We start from the raw sequence: 21777 nt of genomic DNA on the forward strand, positions 1-21777 counted from the left end.
CTGTGCAAACTAGAGAAGTTGTGTTGTTTCCAACATTGGTCTTGGATACAATGAATTGCTATCTGCAAGTGAAGAATACCTCGAGCGCTCTGACTTGGATGCTCCTCTGAGATGAAGTAGTCAAGAGTCGCACAGCAAATGGAAGGTGGAAGACAAAACCAGGCTCCGAGATGTTTGTCCTTGACTCTTAATTTGTTGATTCTTGCAAATGTGATCAAATTTATTATCTTAGTTCCATGTCAAAAACTGTGCTGCGTGAGAGATCTATGTAATTTTAATCCCTATATAACATATTTGTTCTTTCTTGTTTCTCCACACTCAAGTTGTAAAAGTCTCTCAACCCATCTACTTAGACCTTTCAACAGTGGCTTACGCAGAGAGAAAGAGACACACCTAGAGTTGAAAATATCAACTTAAACCCAGTTATAACATGATTTGGCTCTGTCCACACTGGCTGGCCAAACTGTGTTATCTAGTTCAGTAATCTTATGTGTGGTAACTTATTTCCTTGCTATTTTCATTTTCCCCTGCTGTGCTAAACTTCTTTTGATTTTGATTACTTGAAAGTGCACCAAAAGAACAAGGCTTTGGGGGAGAAGAAATGGAATCAAGATGTGACTGAGCAATAGATCTTGTTGAGAGTGAGGGAGACATGTATGGGTGGGGCCTTTTTCACCTTGAGCTCCCTCAGGCTCAATGACAGAACCAGTAAAAAGAAGTGTGAGAAGGAAAAGAAGTGCTTCAGGGACACCTCACCCCACCCTGCAAAAAAATTTTAAAGAGTTTTAAGTTTTATTTTTTATTTTCCTTCTTCATTCTGATGTTCTCAGTGGCCTAGTCTGCAGAACAGGGTTCTGGTTTCAGCTGCCTGAGGGGAAACTATACCATGCAGAAAATGAGAGGGGAAAATTTAACTCAAGCCCTTTGGGGAAAGAGGAGCCTCCTCTGTCATCTCCCTTTTCCCTCCCCTTCTGCCTACAGAAAATATTTTTAAGCAAGAAAAACTCTGACGCGAAAAAATGAGCGGCTATTCTCTGTTTGTTCATGTGTACAGAAACTTTTCCAGCACGTCACAAAGTGTTGCTTTGTGGATACTTGCCATTAAGATATTCTTCTTAATATAATGCTGCCTCATGAAACTTTTTACCATTTTCCTGTATGGAAAAAATCACATTTTTCCATGAAGGAAAAAATCCAGCTGTAATATTTTGTAATGGGATGATCTTTCCTTTCAAACTTAAGCAAGAAGGAATTGTTCAAATGACTTTAGAGCTTATATTTAAAAGTGGGTATTTACAATACCATATTTGGGTTTAATATCTGCACTACTGCAATAAAATTAAATGTAAACTATGGCAAACCATTACCCTGTGAATCTGTTCTTGAATGTTCTAATTGTTCTTCTCTTTCAGAAGCCAAGCAGTAGATATTGTTTCACAGATCTGATTGTCTCGTTTTACAAGTGACTTACTTTTTCCTCACATAAAAATAGAAAGACTTGGATTTTAAAAACATACTCCTCTAAAGAAGCAGTTGTCATATAGAAATATGATTTATTTTCCTATTGATGTCTGCGTGTATGTAGACAAATAAACAATACTGAACACCAAACAAGACCAAAAGCACTCTTGATCTCACTGCTGAAGGACATAACTCAGGTTTCTGCATGGATTATGCTTTGTTGGCTACCCTCAGGAATTCAGGCAACAAAACCATTGCAAGTAGAGTGATGGGTCATACAAGAGACTCATCAATCTCTAGTATTTACATTAGAAATTTAAAATGCTACGTCACATTTTTGAAAATAAGTATAGTGTATATGATGCCACTGGAAGTGTAAATCATAATGACTAACTCTGAGATTATAGTCGTCGTTACTAATGGCTTTGGTAGTGTATGTATTACACTGTAAATCCAACCTGGATTGTGATGGACAATATAGGACCCAAAAGATGGTTGAATGCTAGATCTTGGGACATAAAGATTTCAGAGGCGATTCTAAATTATTTCGTTTTGGCCAAGAAGTCCCTGGATTCACTTAATTTCATTCCTTGAAGAACAAGGTGGAAAAAAAAATCTTCAGTACTGAAATCATTTTGTTACTGCAGAAAATTTGAGGTAAAAGCAAAAAAAAATAAATAAATAAATAAACCACAAACAAAATTGGCCAAAGCCAGTATTTTTTAAATGTTCCTAGTTTCACATTTCTTTTTCTTTTTTGGTACAAACAAGGAGACTGACTCAAATTAGTAGAATGGCTCTTTTGTTATATTACTATGTTTTTGATATATAGTGTCAAAATCAGATCTGGCTTATGTAAAAATTACCAGATATTTGTGTCCTCAGATGTAAAGTGGGTCACGAGATAAATGAGGACAGATATTCCCTCCTTACCTATCCCACCCCACCTTTTTTTAGGTCTTTTCAGATACTTCATTATAATTTCTAGCTCTTTTTGTCAGTAAATTACCTGGGACTATGTAATGCGCGATCTCAGGATATGCGGACTATAGTAAAGGAGGTGACTGACTCCCAAAAGCACATAAGTAAATCCTGCAAGGTACTGCTAGTTTGTTTGGGTCACATCATTGTTTTGTTTATTTTTTGTATTGCTTGCTTCTTTCCTCCCTGTGTTTTTTTTATACAACATTTTTGTTTTGAAAAACATGATAGGCTTGCCCTGCTTGCTCTCAGTCACCCACTTTTGATACCATTCCAATTAAAATTAAACTAGAAAACATTAAAAGTATTTTAATAAAATGCCAAACTAATGTGGTATTACTAGAATTATCTCTAAACTATACATGCTGATTATTTGAGATAGCAATTTTGTATATATTTTATTAATTCTTTCAGTGTACTAGGAACATACAATTGATAATAAAACAATATTCTGTGTATATATATGCTATTAAGATGGAGAAGAGAATAAAATCAAAGGCAGGTTCTCAATTTTTCTGTCATTTTTCATAGCTCAGGATGCCACTGCTTGTGCATGATATACATTTATCATAAGAAAGTTACTGCTTGGAATCAAATGGCAACACATTTAATAGAAATATTGCATGTAAGGAAATGTGCATGTCCTTCTATCATAAATCAGTGAATTTTCTACCAATTTCATATTTTCACATTAATATACTGCATTAATTTCTTTTTTAGATTTCCACATAGAAGAGGCTGTGGACTGGCCTGGAGCAAACCTCAAACTAGGCCAGGTTTCTGGGCTGGCCCTGGACCCTAAAAATAACCTGGTTATTTTCCACAGGGGTGATCACGTGTGGGATGGAAAGTAAGTGGATGTTCTATCAAGTAGTATATTTAAATAGTTGACTATGCTGTTTGTTCAACATATTTTCTTTAGGCAGGAAATGGACATAGAATGTTCCTGCTTACAATAGTTAGATATGGGGAGGGTGACTGGTTAGATGACATAGTTTTGAGTCTCCCGAGTTACTAGATCTTTAGAACAGTAAGATAAGGCTAGTGTGTCATGTAATGCTTCCCCAAAACAAATTTGATCCACTAATTTGATAAAACTTCACAGTGTTTTTGTGCTCCCATGAAACTTCTCACGCCAAAAATTGCTATTTCTCCACTGCTTGGGGTTTAAGGGAGAAATAAAATGAGATCCCAAAAGTAAGAGCAACTTATTTGTAGCAAAATATGAGCAATTAAAAAATAAACCACTATTTTGGTATTACATACCATATAGTTCCTCCTGCTGTCCTAACTAACAGGTAGTCAATACGCTGGATGGAATTTTCCAAGTGTCTGAGTGACTGACTTTCAGTGGGACTGGTGCTGATGAGTTACTTAAGCACTTCTGAAAATCCCACCTACTGTCTTTCAAGCCAAATTCTACCCCTGAATGAGCATTTGTGACACGGGGCTGATGTTGAAATCAGTTTAAGCATGCAGCTGAGAACAGAATTTAGCCTGCAGAAGTGTGAATTTTACAATTGATAGCACTGATAGTGGTGCACAAACAAGGTAAACAAAATGCAGTCATGGTGGCTGGTGGCCTCTTTGAAATAGTAGGAGGCAGCAATCAGTTTGCTGCATTGAAAAAGACTAATTTGTTATGAGAAGAAGTTATTTTATTCAGACTTCTAAGGAGGTTTCACTGATAATTAAGGTTAAGATTTTGTCACGGTTATTTTTAGTAAAAGTCACGGACAGGTGGGACGCAATAAACAAAAATTCACAGAAGCCTGCGACCTGTCCGTGACTTTTACTAAGAATTGCGGTGGGGTGGTGGGAACTGAAGTCCGAGCCCTGCCACCCGGTTGAGGCTCTGCCTCTGCTATGCCGGGCTGACAGCCTCCGATGCAGCCACAAGGGCTGACAGCCCCAGTCCCTGTTGCAGCCACGAGGGCCGAAGCCGAAGAAGTCATGGAGATTAGTCAGTCATGGAATCCGTGACCTCCGTGACTAAATCATATCCTTACTAATAATGAAGAAATAAGTTGTGTTTGTGTATATGGCTGCTCTGTCTTGATTCAGAAAAGTATATTAATATATTTTGTTATTTGAAGTGATATGTAACTATCTCTTTTTTGTATGTATATATTAAAATTGTATGGATAAATTTTAAAACATTCAGGAAGAAAAAAACACAGCATCTCTACTAAACATGGCTTAATGTATCTTGCAAGTAACCTGTTCTACATATATGTATACATAAACATGACACTTAAGAGTATGTTTGTTTCAATCTTTGTGGTGAAATTTAATTTTATCATAATTAATAGTCTCTCTAAAAGTTTGTACTTTTTGATAGATTATTTTATAGCCTTCTTTGCTTGAGAAAGCTGTCTCCTATCCCTGTAATGAAAACAGCACATTTGATTATAGCTTTTAGCCAATAGACTACTATGATGGATAAGAAATAAATCTTTTAAGTCTCTTGTGCAGTATTTCAAAGTGATCTTTCTATCTGAAGTTTATATAAACATGGACTGTGTGATTTGAAAGGGTGACGCATACATAGGTTGTGTTATTCAGGCTTCAAGTAAGAGCTTATATTGAAGTTATTCTTTTCATCTCCCCTCCCACACATGCAAATAAATGCTGGTTTTTGTGTCATTGAAGAAAAAGTTGAATCAAAAACATTTCAGAATAATTGGCAGTTATTGTTACTGTGTGACTCCTATCATCATTTGTCACTTCTGAAATTTGTGTTTTGAGAGTTTGGCAATTGTGATATATTCACCCCAAGTCCAGAACATACAACTGGAAACTGAACCTACCAATAATGATCATGAGTGTCTGGTATGTGTACGGAGCAGTTTTAAAACTCCCTTTCAGCCTTTGAAGACGTGTTTCTGTCCCATGTAGCATATTCATTATATTGGATGCTGCCCATTCTAAGTGAGGTCAGCCCTAACAATGGAGATGGAAGAAGGAACTGGGACAGAAACATGCAGAGTTAGATGTGCCTGGTGAAGGAAACATGGAGAAGAAGCAAAGCAGGAAAACACACACAATTCAATATCAGTCTTAACTAAGTTAATGTTTCTGATTGGCTGCCAATATGCAAAGCCATTCATTGAACATAATAACCTTCATCAGATCATAAATTTGATGAATTCTTGGCCTTGGGGTTCAATTCATTTTCACTGATGGAGTGCTTCACCAGCATGCTAGATAGAAAGAAGCAAACACAAATTTGCAGAGCTTTAGCACTGCACAAATGGTTCCCATGTATTATTAATATGTGCTATAACAAGGAGGCTCCTCAGACAGCAGAATACAGCTGAGTGAAAGGTCTGTATGGCTTATAATGCAAACTCCGTCTGCTTTAGAACACTAAACTAGGCAGTTTAATATTGTTGTACAATGCTAACCTCTATAATCCAGGGTTAGTTTATAAATTGATCTGTTGCTTCAGTGAATCTGAGGTGATTTTACATTTTTCCTTAAGTGAATCAAATACCCTGTCTGTGCGATCACTACAGAACAGCTTTTTCTGTTTTTATAAAGCAAGTGCTATTCAAAGTGGAAAAGATTAGAACTGTTCAGTCAGTTATGTAACTGATCAAAGTGAGTATCTTCACAGTTTTATGATGAAAAAGGCAGTCTGGTTATGTGGTTTATAAAATATGTAATACAGGATTTAAATCAGATTTTTGAACTGTAAGTCTGCTGTAGTCTGAGTGCCTCTCAAAGCTGCATTTCTAATTAGCAAAGGCTAGAAATATGAATTTAAAATGCTGTGCCAAGTGTTACAACTGTGAGGGATACTAATCAGAATGTGACCTCTGGAGCTATGCTCTCTAGGACAGTGGAAATCAGGTGCTCTGCAAAGGTGACTTGTCTGCTTTCTGATGGAGTACATGCCTGATTCATCACAGTATTAGGGCTTGCCTGTATGAACATTACTTTGTAGCAAGCTGGGGTGTAATTCTATCCTACACTAGCTATCTGTGTGGACCCTGTTACTCTGCATTAAAAGTTCCCTAGGCACTTTAAACTATTCCAGTTTCAAAGAAGGGGTAGATCAAAATGCATTACAGAAGTTGTAATGCATGGCAGCAGGATCTACCCCAGGTATTCAGTGCACAGCAGACTACTGCGGGAGCAGCTGTACGCTCCAGTTTACCACAAACTAAGGGTTCGGAGAAAGAAGCCCTTAGCACTTCCTAATAGTGGATTTTTTTATTAGCATTATCAGCAACATCGTTAGCAAAGGAGGTGGGATTGTAATTATGGAAATACATGAAGGGTGGAATTAGAGCCACCAGCATAACATGGAGGACTCCAGATGTACTCTGATCCTAGATCAGAATGCTTGTCAGCAAAATCAGTCTGTTGAGAGTAAACAGAGAGTTTACTAGCATGATATTAAGTATCATGCCTCATGGGTTTGATTTTAGACCTAGTATTAGTCAGCATGATCCATATTTCTGTTTTCCTCCCCCACTCCCAAATCATTTAAACAGAAGAAAGTCCGTGATCACACACAAGGATGTATAATATCTTCGGCCTGAGCTTTTTTTCAGGGATAGCGAAGTCCATTTGTCAGATGCAGGGGCTAACAACTGGCTCCATGGCTTTAACAAATAGATTAGGCAGGAAATAGCTACCAGGCAGTGTGGATGGGGGTTTAGGCCCAGGCAGATGTGCCCTGAGTTATTGGTTGTATGGTGGGAGACATGTACATCGCACTGGACCCGGTTAAATCCCTGGTAAGAGAGAATAGGAGACAGGACACATAATGCACCTCCCACTATTAAAAAAAAGTTGCAGCCTGCTGCTTAAATCCATTCCATGTATCTGTCATTCATTTGTCTGTCTCTTGATCAGTGACTGAATAGTAAATTACCCTGCCTCTGTACAAAGGACTCTAGCTCCTAAGTTTAGGACGAAAAAAAAGAGGAATGTTCTAGAAACTGCCACCCTGTTCATCATCGTTTATGAGAAAAGGAAGGGATTTATTGGTACCTTTCAAAAAATAAAACCTAGATGATGATATAACAAGTAGTGTCAGGTCATGTACATTTTAATGACACAGGAATATAACCCTAAAGATTTTCTAATTGTGGTTTGTGTATAAACTTAATAAACAAATCAACCAACTAATCAATGGATGTGGGACAGACCTGAGTAGTCTATCACTTTCCCAAATGGAAAACTGTGGACAGATAACTTCCCCATAACATTAAATATTTATACCGTTCATGCTGTAATGTACAGCGTATTAATAGTTTTATTCACAGCCATGTCTGAAGCTTTGTAAAGTAGCTTCCTTTTTACCAAAATGTATTGATCACAATTGGATTGAACTCAGTAGGGACTAAGAAACTGCTTTTAAGAAAAAGTAATAGTAATTCAAGTATGTTCAAACATTTTAGTCAAAAATTAAATTACATTTTCTACACCTAATTAGATTAAATTTTTGGTTTGAAGAATTCCACTTATATGCACGTACCGTTAGTGCTTAGCTTCCTTGAATGCGGAGCACTTTTTGAAATCAATTTATGGACAGAGATACGTACACTAATACTTTCTTCTTAGTTAAGCATGTGGAAATTTGACCTCGTACAAGTAGCTCAAATTCACTTTCTGTGAATTTAAGAAATCTTAGCTCCCTAAATTTTGGGTTAAAAGTTGAGATGGCAGAACTAAATCTTGCTTGTTCTTGAATTTACTTGCTGTATACTTAGTTATTTTGGGGGTGCAGTTGTAGGAAAGCGGACATGTACATAGTATGACATGCTTTTCTACCAAACGTTTTCTGAAAAGTAGAAAAAGAAAGTAGGTGTTACTGGAATAAACACCGGCAAGAATATTAAAGTGCACAGAAAATTTACATAAATTAATGCAGTAAGTTAACAATTCAGGTTTAAGACTTTCTTGGCAACTATCTTCATGAGTACTCTGAGAAGCATGAAACAACAAAAATTCTCTGTGTCATTACAAAGAAAATAAAAAGTGAAGCTGAAATTTGCTTTTTTAACAATGATTGAAAATACAGGATTGTCTTGGTTGTGTCTGCTCATTTTGATTACACACATTCACTGTCACTGGGAATGACATCTGTGAAAAGAGCTGCAATCCAAAACACTTCCGTGATAATACAGAAGTATAAGAAGATGCATAAAAACTTAGAAAATTTAAGATTTTTCCCTTATTAGTCTACAAAGTTCTGCTATAAGTCATGTATCTTTCTTGTGAACTGAAACGTCTAACATATTCACTTTGTATTTCAATATATCTTTATAGTTCATTTGATAGTAGCTTTGTTTATCAACAAAGAGGACTTGGACCAATTGAACAGAACACAATTCTTGTAATAGACCCAAGTAATGCAGACATTCTTGATTCCACAGGCAAAAATCTGTAAGTTGTATTTACTTTTATTAATCAAACTTTTATATTCTTGTATACTACATTTCATCCTGAAGCGTTTAATCAGTATATTTTTTTATTCTAAGACTTATGTCACATATCATCTCTCTCACATTTGGTTTCATTTATAAAAAATTAAAAAATCAACCAGTATTGCGAACAGCAGGCAATGGATGAAAACCAACTTTGCTATTGTCTCCCTCCACTCCCTAACAATCAATACCCTTCATCTACTGACCCAAATTAACAAATACTCGTATGGAGCAAATGTATCTGGCAGAGCATTGTAAAGGCTGCCCTTGTTGGCACAAGGGATTGAATGTGAGGACCAGGGTTGAGGGCCCTTTACCAAGAAAGTCCAGCTGCCTGTAACTTTAACCCTGTATGCTGACAACAAGAGCATTCCAACCGACTGCAGCAGTGGGGCATAGAGGTATCTCAGTATCTTAGATAGTAGTAGGGGCACAAGGCTTTGTAGATGATGAGCAAAATCTTGAATTGCTCTTGGGAAAAAAATTAGACACTAATGTAGATAATAGACCAGTCATGGATTGTAACAGTATCTGCCACATCACTTTCGTTTTTTAAATGCAGTTCTTTTAAATTTATGTTTGCAGATTTTATTTGCCACATGGCTTGAGTATAGATAAAGATGGTAACTACTGGGTCACTGATGTAGCTCTCCATCAGGTATGTGTTTTTCTGGAACAATGTTTTGTTCAATGTTTCTGTTTTCAGTGTTTTTCTGGAAGTACTGTATGTGATCTCATTACTTTTAGTTGAATTAGTTTGTATATTTTGCTAAAGGCTTAATAAAATTATTAAATTGTGGCTGTTAAGATATACACTAAAGGCTGGTCCATATGGGGAAATTCACTAGAGTAGCTATAGCGGAATTAGTTATTCCAGAATAACGTCTTATATGGACACTGTTGTGGAATAAAAGTGACTTAATTCTAAAATAATTACTTTGCTATAGCAGAATAACTTATGCTGGTCAATTTCCCCGTATAGACAAGTATTAAATGGTCAGCTACCTCATTGGCTGAAATTGCTGCTGATTTATATTTTATGCAGATTTTTTCCAGAATCAATGCCATTACATTCTTGATGATGGATTTCTTCATTGAAGCGATATGTATATAAAAAGCCTAATAAAATAAATGTGCATGTAAAAATGTTCTTTCTATAGAGCAGATTTATATACTTTCCCTAAACAATCACTATTATACTTGGACTAGCTATCATGCATCACTTTCTATAACTTGAAATCTCTTATGTTTTCCATTGACTACAAAAGGTGTTCAAATTGGGAGTACATGATAAAGAACCTTTATTGATCCTGGGAAGATCTTTGCAACCAGGCAGTGACAAAAATCACTTCTGTCAACCAACCGATGTGGCCGTGGATCCAGTCACAGGCAACATTTATGTGTCTGATGGCTACTGTAACAGCCGAATTGTTGTGTTCTCTCCAAACGGAATGTTCACCATGCAGTGGGGGGAAGGTACTGATTAAAGCTCTTGATGTTTAACTAGCTACTGAGCCTGCTGTGGTCTTAAACTATTAAATGCAGCCTATGTAAAATTGTTTACTGAGATTACTGTAACAGAAATAAGTGGTAAATAATGCTCACAGGCCCTGATTGGATATCAGGGTCGTCTTATCTTTTGAATGCCATCATACATAGTTCTATATGTATATGTAGTTCTATATGTAGATTTTTTTAACACATCTTTTAAAAAGCAGAAGGAAAAGAATGTGTACGCTTCCAGAACAACTATGCACATGAATTTACTAGGTTATCAATAAAATGCCCCTATTTTAATAAACATTTTTTTTAAATATTGCTTGAATAAGAACTTAAAATTCTGAGGTGTGGTAACTTCTTGTTAAGCTTTGGCATAGTCCTTTCAATTCTTGTAAATAATTAAATCCCTGTTTAACTCAAGAAATTATATATGAAACTTTTTTCTTTGTCAAGCATTTTGTGGTGAAGTAAGTAACTTCAGTACAAACATTTGTGCCTGATTTTTCCCTTCAGTATCGTGGTTTAAAGTGAAAATAACTCCATTTACTTTATTAGGTTTAAACTGTTGGTGGGAATGAGAATCGTGTATTCTTTTTCCCATGGTTATATTGCACAATGTAGAATAACACTATTTCTAGCCAAAGATGATTATTTCAGATTGCGAATTTTTTGGATATTTTCTTTTGCAGAGACTTCAGTAGGCAAAGCCAAACCTGGCCAGTTCCGAATCCCTCACAGCTTAACACTGGTACCTGAGTTTGGTCAGCTGTGTGTAGCAGACAGGGAAAATGGACGAATTCAGTGTTTTAGGTCAGAAACTGGAGAGTTCACAAGAGAAATCAAACACAAATTGTTTGGAAGAGAATTATTTGCAGTTTCATATATTCCAGGTAATGGCTTTTTTCATGTTCTTCATATTTAAGTTATATGCTTAATCACTTCAATAACACAACACACAATATTATTTAATTAAGAGACTATCTCATATCTTAGGCCAGAAATTTGTTCTTTTTCAAAATTATATAGATTTTTGCAACTGTCTAATTTTGGAAAAAAACTACCTTTCCATTCGAGAAATTATGAAGAAATGAACTTTCTTAAATGTAATGCCAACAAATAGGCAATATTGTTTGCACTTTTTACCTTCGTGGTTACACAGTCAAATAACAAGCTCCATTAGAGAAACAGGAAAATATATTTCCAAACAACAGGAAAAGAAATTGTCAAATTTCTTAGAGAACAATAATAAAAATCGGAGAATAAAAAATAATTACATGATGGTGTTGCTGTTTTTAAATACCAAAACTTAAGGTGGTGTGGGGTTTTTTTGTTTGTTTGTTTTTTTAATTTAATAGCCAAATGTGTATGTTTATGTTGGGAGCAAAGTAAAAAGTTAAATCCAGAGTTCAGGGATGTTCAGATTGTGGCTGCATTTCTCTCTCTTCTTCGGCTACTATTTTAAAAATAAATAAATAAAATAAAAAGAACCCTCCAGTTTGCTATCTTATGTACCACCTATATTCTGAGGCCTGAAAACTCAAAGTAAACAGTAGACATAAATACTTTCTAAGGTTTTTAAACAGTTTCATACCAGGTTTGAAATCTGTATTCATCACTTTATTTGTGCTGTAACTATGGGTATGTGTTGCTTCTTTTGCATGAGGAAAGAGAGGTGTATTTGGGAATGAAAGGAGAGAAATGGTCAGGTAAAAGAGGATGACAGTGATGAGAGCAAAATAACCAGACAAGGAAGTAGAAAAGAGAAAACAGGAAGAAAAATAAAAGGGTGGTGAAAACAGGAGAAAGAATAAACCAAAAGGGGAGAGAATACCATGCTTAAAACAGCACTTCTTGTCCATCATAAACAGGAAGTACTGCTTCCTGAAGAGCCTGTTCAGAGATTTGGAAGTGCAAAAGCTCTAGAAAAGTGCTGAAGCAACCAACCTGAGTTGGTTTTTGTTTTGTTTGTTTTTGTTTGTCTTGGACACAACTGGAACCAAGGATGCCAAGTGGTTGAGAGGATCTTCTGTGCTCTCACATAGCACACAAGAACCAATCTGCCATCACAGTACCCTTTGAAGTAGCCAATTAACCATTATGGTAGACAGGTACTCCATCTTTCATCATGCTCACACACATACACCCTGACTCTGAGCAGGGTGCCAGCTGGTGTCTTTTACTCTGTCAGTGCAGACCAAACCAGCCCACTGCTGGGACAAAAGTTGCTGTGGGGGAGGTTTAGGTTGGATATTAGGAAAAACTGTTTCATTAGGAGGGTGGTGAAGCACTGGAATGGGTTACCTAGGGAGGTGGTGGAATCTCCATCCTTAGAGGTTTTTAAGGCCCGGCTTGACAAAGCCCTGGCTGGGATGATTTGGATGGGGTTGGTCCTGCTTTGAGCAGGGGGTTGGACTAGATGACCTCGTGAGGTCTCTTCCAACCCTAATCTTCTATGATTCTATGAAAACCGGGTGTTCCGTTTTGTTTGTTTAAATTAAGCTTAAAAGACAAAAAAGGGTAGAGAAGGAGGACTCGTTTCTTTTGACCCTTAAATGCTTACAGATATCATCTTTTCAGAGATGAGCTCCAGCTCATTTCTGCTAGATTTTAAACTTCCAGGGAATTTGTATGCTTCTTTTTGATTTCTTTTTCCCTTCCTCTATTCATTCTGAATCTGGTGAAGTGCAGGTAACTCCCTCGGAGGACTTTCCTGTTCCATCCTATTGGTTTACACAGCTTCCAACATTCCCTAATTCAATTTAAATAAATGTTTAATTGTGTCTGGAGCTCTTGTTCTTCCATAGTTGCTTCTGATTCTGTCTCTTTGAGGCAACTTTTTTATTTATGCTATTTTGTAAATAGAAGAGAATAATCTGTAGGTCACTAATGAATGAGTGTGTGTTTGTTGCAGGTGGTCTGCTCTTTGCAGTTAATGGAATGCCGTATCCTGGAGACATAGTGCAAGGATTTGTGATGAATTTTTCCACTGGAGAAATAATTGACACTTTCATTCCTGTTAGAAAGGTACAGTATTTCACAGTGTTCTTGGTGGATTTAGGACATGGGTACACTGATGTCTAACTCCCTCACACTTCATACAAACTTTAACGTTTAGCAGGATGATTCCAGGGTCTGAGGCTGCTGTATTATGTTGTACTGGATTGTAATTTTTCTTCATATACTCTAAGGCATCCTTTGCACACTGTTGATCAGGTGAAACCCCAGAACAATACAAGTTTCAATACAGCAGCTGTCCAAGGTTCACTACGCAACTGACATTTTAAATTGCCATGTGGATATTGCAAGTCAGAGATGAGACTGGGTGACTTATCCAAACTGAGCTGCGCCTTTCAAGTTCATTTAAGGAAAGGGTAGAGGTTCAGAGTTCTTATTTTTTTAAACAGTAATAATATACCAATATAAACAGTAATAGTACTCCTGTCTGGAGATATAAATTTATATAATGTGACTACATGCATTCCTTGCAGAAGACCAGTGTAGAACTATGGGATACCAAATTTTCACTCAAGTAATACTGTAATTTAAAGTTATTTTTAAATATTGGGACAGGGTCAGGCCAGATGGCTACAGGAGAGTGATAGAAGGCAGATACATTAGCCCCAGGTTAAGGAGGTCTCTTTTCCTTGGGAAGGTAACATGGGCAGTTCCAGAACAATCAGGAACTTGCTGGAACCAATTAAGGCAGACAGGCTAATTAGGACACCTGGAGCCAATTTAAGAAGCTGCTAGAATCAATTAAGACAGGCAGGCTAATCAGGGCACCTGGTTTAAAAATGACCTCATTTCAGTCAGTGGGGGGCGTGCAAGGAGCTGAGAGTGAGGGCGTGGTGCTGGAGGACTGAGGAGTACAAATGCTATGTGGCATCAGGAAGAAGGTCCTGTGGTGAGGATACAGAAGGTGTTGGGAGGAGGCTATGGGGAGGTAGCCCAGGGAGTTGTAGTTGTCACACAGCTGTTACAAGAAACACTGTAGACAGCTGTGATCCACAGGGCCCTGGGCTGGAACCTAGAGTAGAGGGCGGGCCTGGGTTCCCCCCAACTCCCTGTTGGATACCGGAGGAGTTGTCCTGGACTGTGGGTCCCACCAGAGGGGAAGGTCCCTGGCCAGTCTCCCAACCCACTAGGTGGATCAGCAGAGACAGCAGGGATTGTTCTCCTTCTGTTTCCCTATGCTAGCCAGTGATGAGGTTAGCTGAGTGAATGGCAGGTTCGAGCCACTAGCAAAAGTCGCCAAACTGAGGGCTACCGTGAATCTCCGAGGCGAGCAAATCTGCCAATAAGCGCTGGACCCACCAAGGCAGAGAAGGAACTTCGTCACAATATACTAAAAGTTCTCCTAGCCTATCGTAAATCAAAGAAGGGGTGTCAGAAGTTGCCAGTATTGTGTATCTCATACCCTATTTGTTGCAATCCTATTTTAAGCTGTGCCAAACATTGTCTTTCTCAGTGTTCATATATTGCTGTGCACCTATACACAATTCTATAAATAAAAATAAACTGGCTTGAAACCAACATTCATGGTTTTGCACAAACCTGTTTAGAAACATGCCACACAGTAATTTATGCTTTTTAATTTTTGTGTTACTACTGTTTCCAGGCAGAGAAAGACCTTATAAGACTGTGGAGATGTTGTTTTTATTTTTTGAGAGGGAGTGGATGTTGATAATCAGGACAAAGTTTGAAGCTGACTCCCTTAATTATATTGGCAAACTTTTCGTGCACACTTAAAGGGGATTGCTGAAAATTTGATTCTTGGGCCTGCATAGTAAACCATTTGCACAACTTTCAGAAATATCCTGTAGTGAAAAGATGCCATTCTTTTTCCCAGGAATATCTTCAGAGAGGTAAATGAATGAAAGCTATTTAAGCTCTGATTCAATATTTCTTCATACAAGAACGTTTTTAAGGTTCTTACAAATAAAAGCAAGTAAAGCACTCATCTGCATCCTTTCCCCTAGGAAGGGACAAATAACCTAAAACAGTTTGACATGGGGGAGGGAGATCTTATATTTATTAGTGATTTGGCAGGATAACTGCCCCTACGCTTGTAGTTAATATTTATATCATTCCTTCTGCATCATTCTCCATCCCATTCAGGAAATTGGGGATAATTGTCCCATATTAGCTGACGGTTCCGTATATTTAGTGTGACTTTTTTCTCTGTGTATAGCAGATCATTGTTGGGATTCTCAGGTTAAGGATGTATTAATCAGTTGTAAGGAAATAGATCACCTTTCAGAACCAAACAGGACTAGTTCACCCTTTCATTCATTCATCCAGTGTACTCACTTGGAACAGAAAAGGCTTGATGTGACAGTTGTTTTCTTGCTGCTGAACAGGAAGCTGATCCTAAATAGGATTCCTAAGACTGATCTCTTTGGAAATATAACAATTCCCAAATTAGTCTGAAAGACAATGAATTAAAGCTGAAGAGTGAGAGAGAGGATGTGCCTACATTGATGGGAATATTTGTCCAGTGAGGGATCAGTCGATTTCTGTGTCTTGAACGGTGTGAAAGATATCTGGAAAAGGCATGTAAGGCAGGAACAACATTTGCTTCTCTAAAGATATCTCTAAAGGATTCTCACTCCTGTGCCGATAGCTCCTCAGTGCAAGACTCATGAAACGGTCTTAGCTCTGAGAGGGATTAACTCTTGAGGGCAGTGTTAGTAGGGGGTAGAGCACGTAGAAGATTAGGGTTGGAAAAGACCTCAGGAGGTCATCTAGTCCAACCCCCTGCTCAAAGCAGGACCAACCCCATCCAAATCATCCCAGCCAGGGCTTTGTCAAACCAGGCCTTAAAAACCTCTAAGGATGGAGAGTCCACCACCTCCTAGTGAAATAGTTTTTCCTGATATCCAACCTAGACTTCCCCCATTGCTCTTTGTTCTGTCATCTGCCAACACTGAGAACAACCTGGCTCCACCCTCTTTGGAACCTACCTTTAGGTAGTTGAAGGCTGCTATCAAATCCCCCCTCACGCTTCTTTTCTGCAGACTAAGTAAGCCCAGTTCCCTCAGCCTCTCCTCATAAGTCATGTGCTCCCGCCCCCTAATCATTTTCATTGCCCTCCGCTGGACTCTCTCCAATTTATCCACATCCTTTCTGTAGTGGGGGGCCCAAAACTGGACGCAACACTCCAGATGTGGCCTCACCAGTGCCGAATAGAGGGGAATCATCACCTCCCTCGATCTGCTAGTAATGCTCCTACTAATGCAGCCCAATATGCCGTTAGCCTTTGTGGCAACAAGGGCACACTGTTGACTCAATATCCAGCTTCTCGTCCACTGTAATCCCCAGGTCCTTTTCTGCAGAACTGCTGCTTAGCCAGTTGGTCCCCAGCCTGTTGCAGTGCATGGGATTCTTCCATCTTAAGTGTAGGATTCTGCACTTGTCCTTTGTTGAACCTCATCAGATTTCTTTTGGCCCAATCCTCCAATTTTTTTCTAGTCACTCTGGACCCTATCTCTACCCTCCAGCATATCTACCTCTCCCCCCAGCTTAGTGTCATCCATGAACTTGCAGAGGGTGCAATCCATCCCATCATCCAGATCATTAATGAAGATGTTGAACAAAACCGGCCCCAGGACTGACCCTGGGGCACTCCACATGATACCGGCTGCCAATTAGACATCAAGCCATTGATCACTACACATTGATCCTGATGATCTAGCCAGCTTTCTATCCACTTTATAGTCCATTCATCCAATCCATACTTTTTAAACTTGCTGGCAAGAATACTAGGGAGACCGTATCAAAAGCTTTGCTAAAGTCAGCTATCAGGCTCACTGCTGACAATTCGGCAATAGTAGTTTCAATGGAAAAAAGAAGATATTTAATTGTCCATTTTTCCCTAAGTAAATGAGTTTTAAATTGCACAACACATAAGTACTGCCTTAGAATTTACCCAGTACAAAGCAGCTTATTGCCTCTCATGGAAGTCCCTCATTTAACTAAGGATAGCGTTCCAGCCAAGAAACTAATTTGATGTGTAAAGCCAAACAGAAGAAGAGACTGATCTCTGTAGATTAAAGGCCAAATATCCAATTTTATTATTCTTTCCTTCCCTATGTTTCAGCCTCTTCCCTCTCCTCCGCACTACCTTCCTCCCCCATTCTTTTTAACTAGGAAAAGATTACCACTTGCAGCAAACACTATCTGTGGGTTTTATGAGAACCAGTTAGTGATTGATACTATGAGATGGACTTGAATTAACGCTGTTATGTACCTTGATATTGCCCCTGGTTTGTCTTTCACAGTATGTTATCTGGCACAAAAAACTGTTTATTAATAATTTGCTCCAGTAAATTATGCAACTTCTCGAAGCTAGGAGTTAATTTTTGCCAGCATGCTAACATTAGAGTTGCCAGGCATCCAGTCCTCAACTGGAATGCCCAGTCGAAAACTGACCTCAGCGGCTCCAGTTGCCACTGTCAACTGGGCCGTTAAAAGTCTGGTTGGCTCCACAACTCCCATTGGCCGAGAACCGTGACCAATGAAAGCTGCGGGAGCAGTGCCTGCGGGCGCGAGGGCAGAACGTGGAGCCTTCCTGGCCACCCATACACCTAGGGGCTGCAGAGACCTGGCGGACGCTTCCTGGGAGCAGCAGTAAGCGCCACTGGGACCCCAACCCCCTCCCAACCCTCTGCCCCAGCCCAGAATCCCCTCCCGCACCCTAACCCCCTGCCCCAGCCTGGAGTCCCCTCCAGTACCCAAACTCCCTCCTGGAGTCCACACCCTCCCCAACACCCTGCCCCCAGCCCTGAGTCCCCTCCTTCATCCCAAATCCCTCATCCCCGGCCCCAACCCAGAGCCCACACCCCCAGCTGGAGCCCACACTCCGGAGCCGCCTCCTGCACCCCAAAATCCTCAGAGCCTGCTCCCCCAGCCAGAGCTCTCACCTCACCTCCCGCATCCAACCCCCTGCCCCAGCCCGGTGAAACTGAGTGAGGGTGGGGGAGAGTGAGCAACGGAGGGAGGGGGAATGGAGTGAGTGGGGGGATGGAGTGAGTGGGGGCGGGGCCTTGGAGAAGGGGTGGGGCAGGGGCAGGGCCTCGGGATCTGGTGTGGGATGGGGTGTTCAGTTTTGTGCGATTAGAAAGTTGGCAACCCTAGCTAACATAGGAGCCCTTCATTCACCTATTCCAAGAGTTAAATATGCAGTTGTTTGCAACAATTGAAAATATATTAGTATGTAAAATATTCAGAAATAATTGTTTATTTCAAATATTCAGACACAATTAGCTAGGCCTGATGACATAGAGGATATCACTATGCATTATCATGTAGGAGACAAGATCAGCCTCATGATTCTTATTCCCAAATACATGGGAAACATTCTCATTGTTTTTCACTCCCATATCTCAATCCTTGAAAGACTGCGTGGCGGGGGTAGGGATGTGGTGAAGGGGTTTAGCACTTTCCATGCTGCTGAGAATGTACAGTAATTGGGATATTTGCTGACTTGAAAGTATATGGAGACCTTATGGGAGAGAAAGCAAACTAATATTGTTGGTTTACAGCTGTTGGGCCCAATTCTTAAGTTTACTAATTTTATTCCGCTTTGGAAGTAACTAACCACTTGGTATACACCTTGCTAGAATTACTAGAGGGTAAATGATTCTGTATCAATGCTTACAGCTGCAATAGTGATGAAGTATATTATATTATGTCCAAAAAACCTACATTAAAATATCATCAAGGTTGTAAAGTCAAGCACTCAAAAGTTAGGAAATGCCAGTTGCCTATACAAGTATGTGGAGGTTTATACATAAAAATCTTCTACTTTAGTGCATATTATATGTCTATAAAATATACGTGCACTCTACTTATGTGATGGCTATACATATTCGTCACTTTCCCTCTCCTCTGTCCATCTACTATATTTATAAACAAGTTAGCTTTTAATTTAATTGTGTAGCACAGTAATATCCACATTCAGTTCTTTACATGTTTAAGCAAAATATTGACAAAAATGGACTGTGCAAAAAAAGTGTAAATCACTAGGTTTGAATTGTTTGCACAATGTATGGCATGTTAAGCTCTCTATAAATCATGACAATAACTACTGCCCTTGGAGGAAGTGAACACCTGATGGAGATGTAATTCCTGTCTCTTCTTTCCTTTGAAGGCCTGGCACCAGCATAAGCTTATAGCACCCATTATATGAGAGCTAAATTTGGCTCTGTATCTCAAATTTTTGATTAAACAGGCCTTCTGCATTTGTGTTTTAATTCTAATACATTGTGTAGTCATTCAGGAGTGATTTGTGGCTGTTTATCTTGACAGAGCTTTGAGATGCCACATGACGTTGTTGCTTCAGAAGACAAAACAGTGTACATTGGAGATGCTTATGCCAAAACAGTATGGAAGTTCACTTCCACAGAAAGTATGTTGCTTTTGTTTTGACTTGTACTTTAAAAGATACTTCCCTGAAACCATGTTCTCAGTGACTGATATCCCCTGTCCATTGTCTGTACCTTGATTAAGGATTGGTTTCATTGCTTGAGCTAAACAGTTGAATTTTATTTTTCCACGTTCATGTTCACAGTTCATTGCTTAAAATAAGCATGTTTCGCAAAAAACTGGCTGCTCTTTTTACCATTCGTTTGTAACATTAATTCCTGGTCTATATCAAATATGAATCCTGGGCAGATTAACTAATTTGTCACAGAGCTTCATATGAAATTGTATATCCCAGTGAGTATTTTTCTTGTTACATCGTTTGTACGTATTTAAACAAATGCTTAAGATTAATTTTTTCCAGTTCTGTAATGTATCATTTGTTGACAATGCCCTCTGTTTACTTAGAGGTTGTGATACAGGAAATTCTCTGCGGCTGAAGTAAAGCCAGAAGTCCAAACTGAGTCCATTTTAATTTTAATTGTATCTAATTTATGATAACATTGTTAAACTGGTCCTCACCCACCTGTCCAAGACCACATGTTAGCATAGTATCAGCCATTGATTCCCCTCCTCCTCTTTCCCCTAAATAGTGTTAAGAATTTGGAACTAGTGAAATGTTTCAGAATGTGCCTTTTCAGATAGGATGACACTTCCACTGTTTAAGTACTTATCTTTATGTTATATAAAACCTTTTCGTCCACAAAAGTCTCAAAATGCTTTATAAACCATATTGCAAACTGCATGTATAGAATTACTTCACCCACTGATGAAATACAGCCACTTCTGAGATAGAATGTGGTGGCTGTTTCATATTATATAGCAGCTGCAACACAGTTTGGGCAGGAAGCGAAGAATAATGTCCCTTGGAATTTCAGAGGTAAGTTCGGTTTGGGAGAATGAAATTGCTATGCTGGAATTTGGCCAAGGCACTAGATTTAATACCCCAACTCTTGTGCAAAGTGCCGTAGGATTTTTAATAAAACGTGAACCTTGGGTTGTTTATTTCACCTGAAAGACTCCACCTCCAGTATCACAATGCCCCAAATGCCATACTGGGGTATTGATTCAATGAAGCCTCTAATGGCAAAGTACTACCTACTATATCCCCACACCTTCCTCCAGGGTTTAGATTTTTCCCCTGGTAATGTCCCATTTATTACTAATTAAATCCAACCATGTTAATCATATGAAATGTGATGAGCTCTTATGTGCCCACAAAACCACTTTGTGGCACAGGAGTTGGACATTTATTGAGAACTGCCTTTGTGAATCACGCTCATGCTTTCATAAGATTCTGATGACACTGATAGTTAGTTGACGCTCTTTGGTGAAGTTCAGACACAATGTGATATTTACTAGAGGATTGTACATTTGGTAAAGATGTCAAGAGTCTTTCTAAAATGTCAGTTGGCCTGAAGAGCAATTTTGTGTTACAGAAATGGAGCATCGATCAGTTAAAAAGGCTGGTATTGAAGTGCAGGAAATAAAAGGTTAGTCAGATTCCTTATGGGAATGGGCATACCAGAGTTGTACTGGAAAGCGTTTCTGTGCTTTGTAAATACTCTTGCCAGGAAATATCAGGGAGGGAATGCTAACTAGTCTGACAGTAATTAAATTTTTTGCTATCATTTTCTGTAGTTCAGAGTTACAATGAACTGGCATGGGGAGGGGACATAGGGTAGCATGTTGCATTGCTGGTAGACCCAATATAATGGGAGAATCAAACACTTCAACTTCACTGGTGAAAAGTGTCTCTCAGAAATGTACCCAATGGACTGTCCTGTATGACCCTCCATTATCCACAAAATAGCATCGGCATCAGCTCTGTTAGATGCAGAAGTGGCTGTGGTATGTAGTTGTCTCAATTATCCAGAAAAAAATAGTAGCATATTTGAAATAGCTGTTGGTTCCATTTTCTTTTTATTTAGTCTGTACAGCATATTGACAGTGCTGGTTACATTATTAA

General features: G+C 38.8%; 1 protein-coding gene across 11 annotated transcripts in view; it reads left to right on the forward strand.

Moving 5' to 3' along the window:
- Positions 1–21777, forward strand: part of PAM (peptidylglycine alpha-amidating monooxygenase) — a 221095-nt gene that overhangs the window by 188636 nt on the left and 10682 nt on the right. For 8 of the 11 annotated variants that reach the window (XR_012158986.1, XM_073344599.1, XM_073344602.1 and 5 more), the window contains 8 exons: positions 3163–3292; positions 8728–8844; positions 9471–9543; positions 10154–10361; positions 11075–11275; positions 13297–13409; positions 19695–19794; positions 21248–21301. Coding sequence is in view for 10 of the 11 variants with exons in the window: in XM_073344599.1 (XP_073200700.1) it covers positions 3163–3292; positions 8728–8844; positions 9471–9543; positions 10154–10361; positions 11075–11275; positions 13297–13409; positions 19695–19794; positions 21248–21301 (996 nt within the window). In the remaining variant the exon portion in view is untranslated. The remainder of the gene's footprint in view (positions 1–3162; positions 3293–8727; positions 8845–9470; positions 9544–10153; positions 10362–11074; positions 11276–13296; positions 13410–19694; positions 19795–21247; positions 21302–21777) is intronic. The other 3 variants (XM_073344604.1, XM_073344605.1, XM_073344607.1) reach the window with 1 other exon arrangement.

The sequence above is a fragment of the Lepidochelys kempii genome, chromosome 5 (assembly GCF_965140265.1).
Source record: "Lepidochelys kempii isolate rLepKem1 chromosome 5, rLepKem1.hap2, whole genome shotgun sequence".
Classification (NCBI taxonomy): Eukaryota; Metazoa; Chordata; order Testudines; family Cheloniidae; genus Lepidochelys; species Lepidochelys kempii.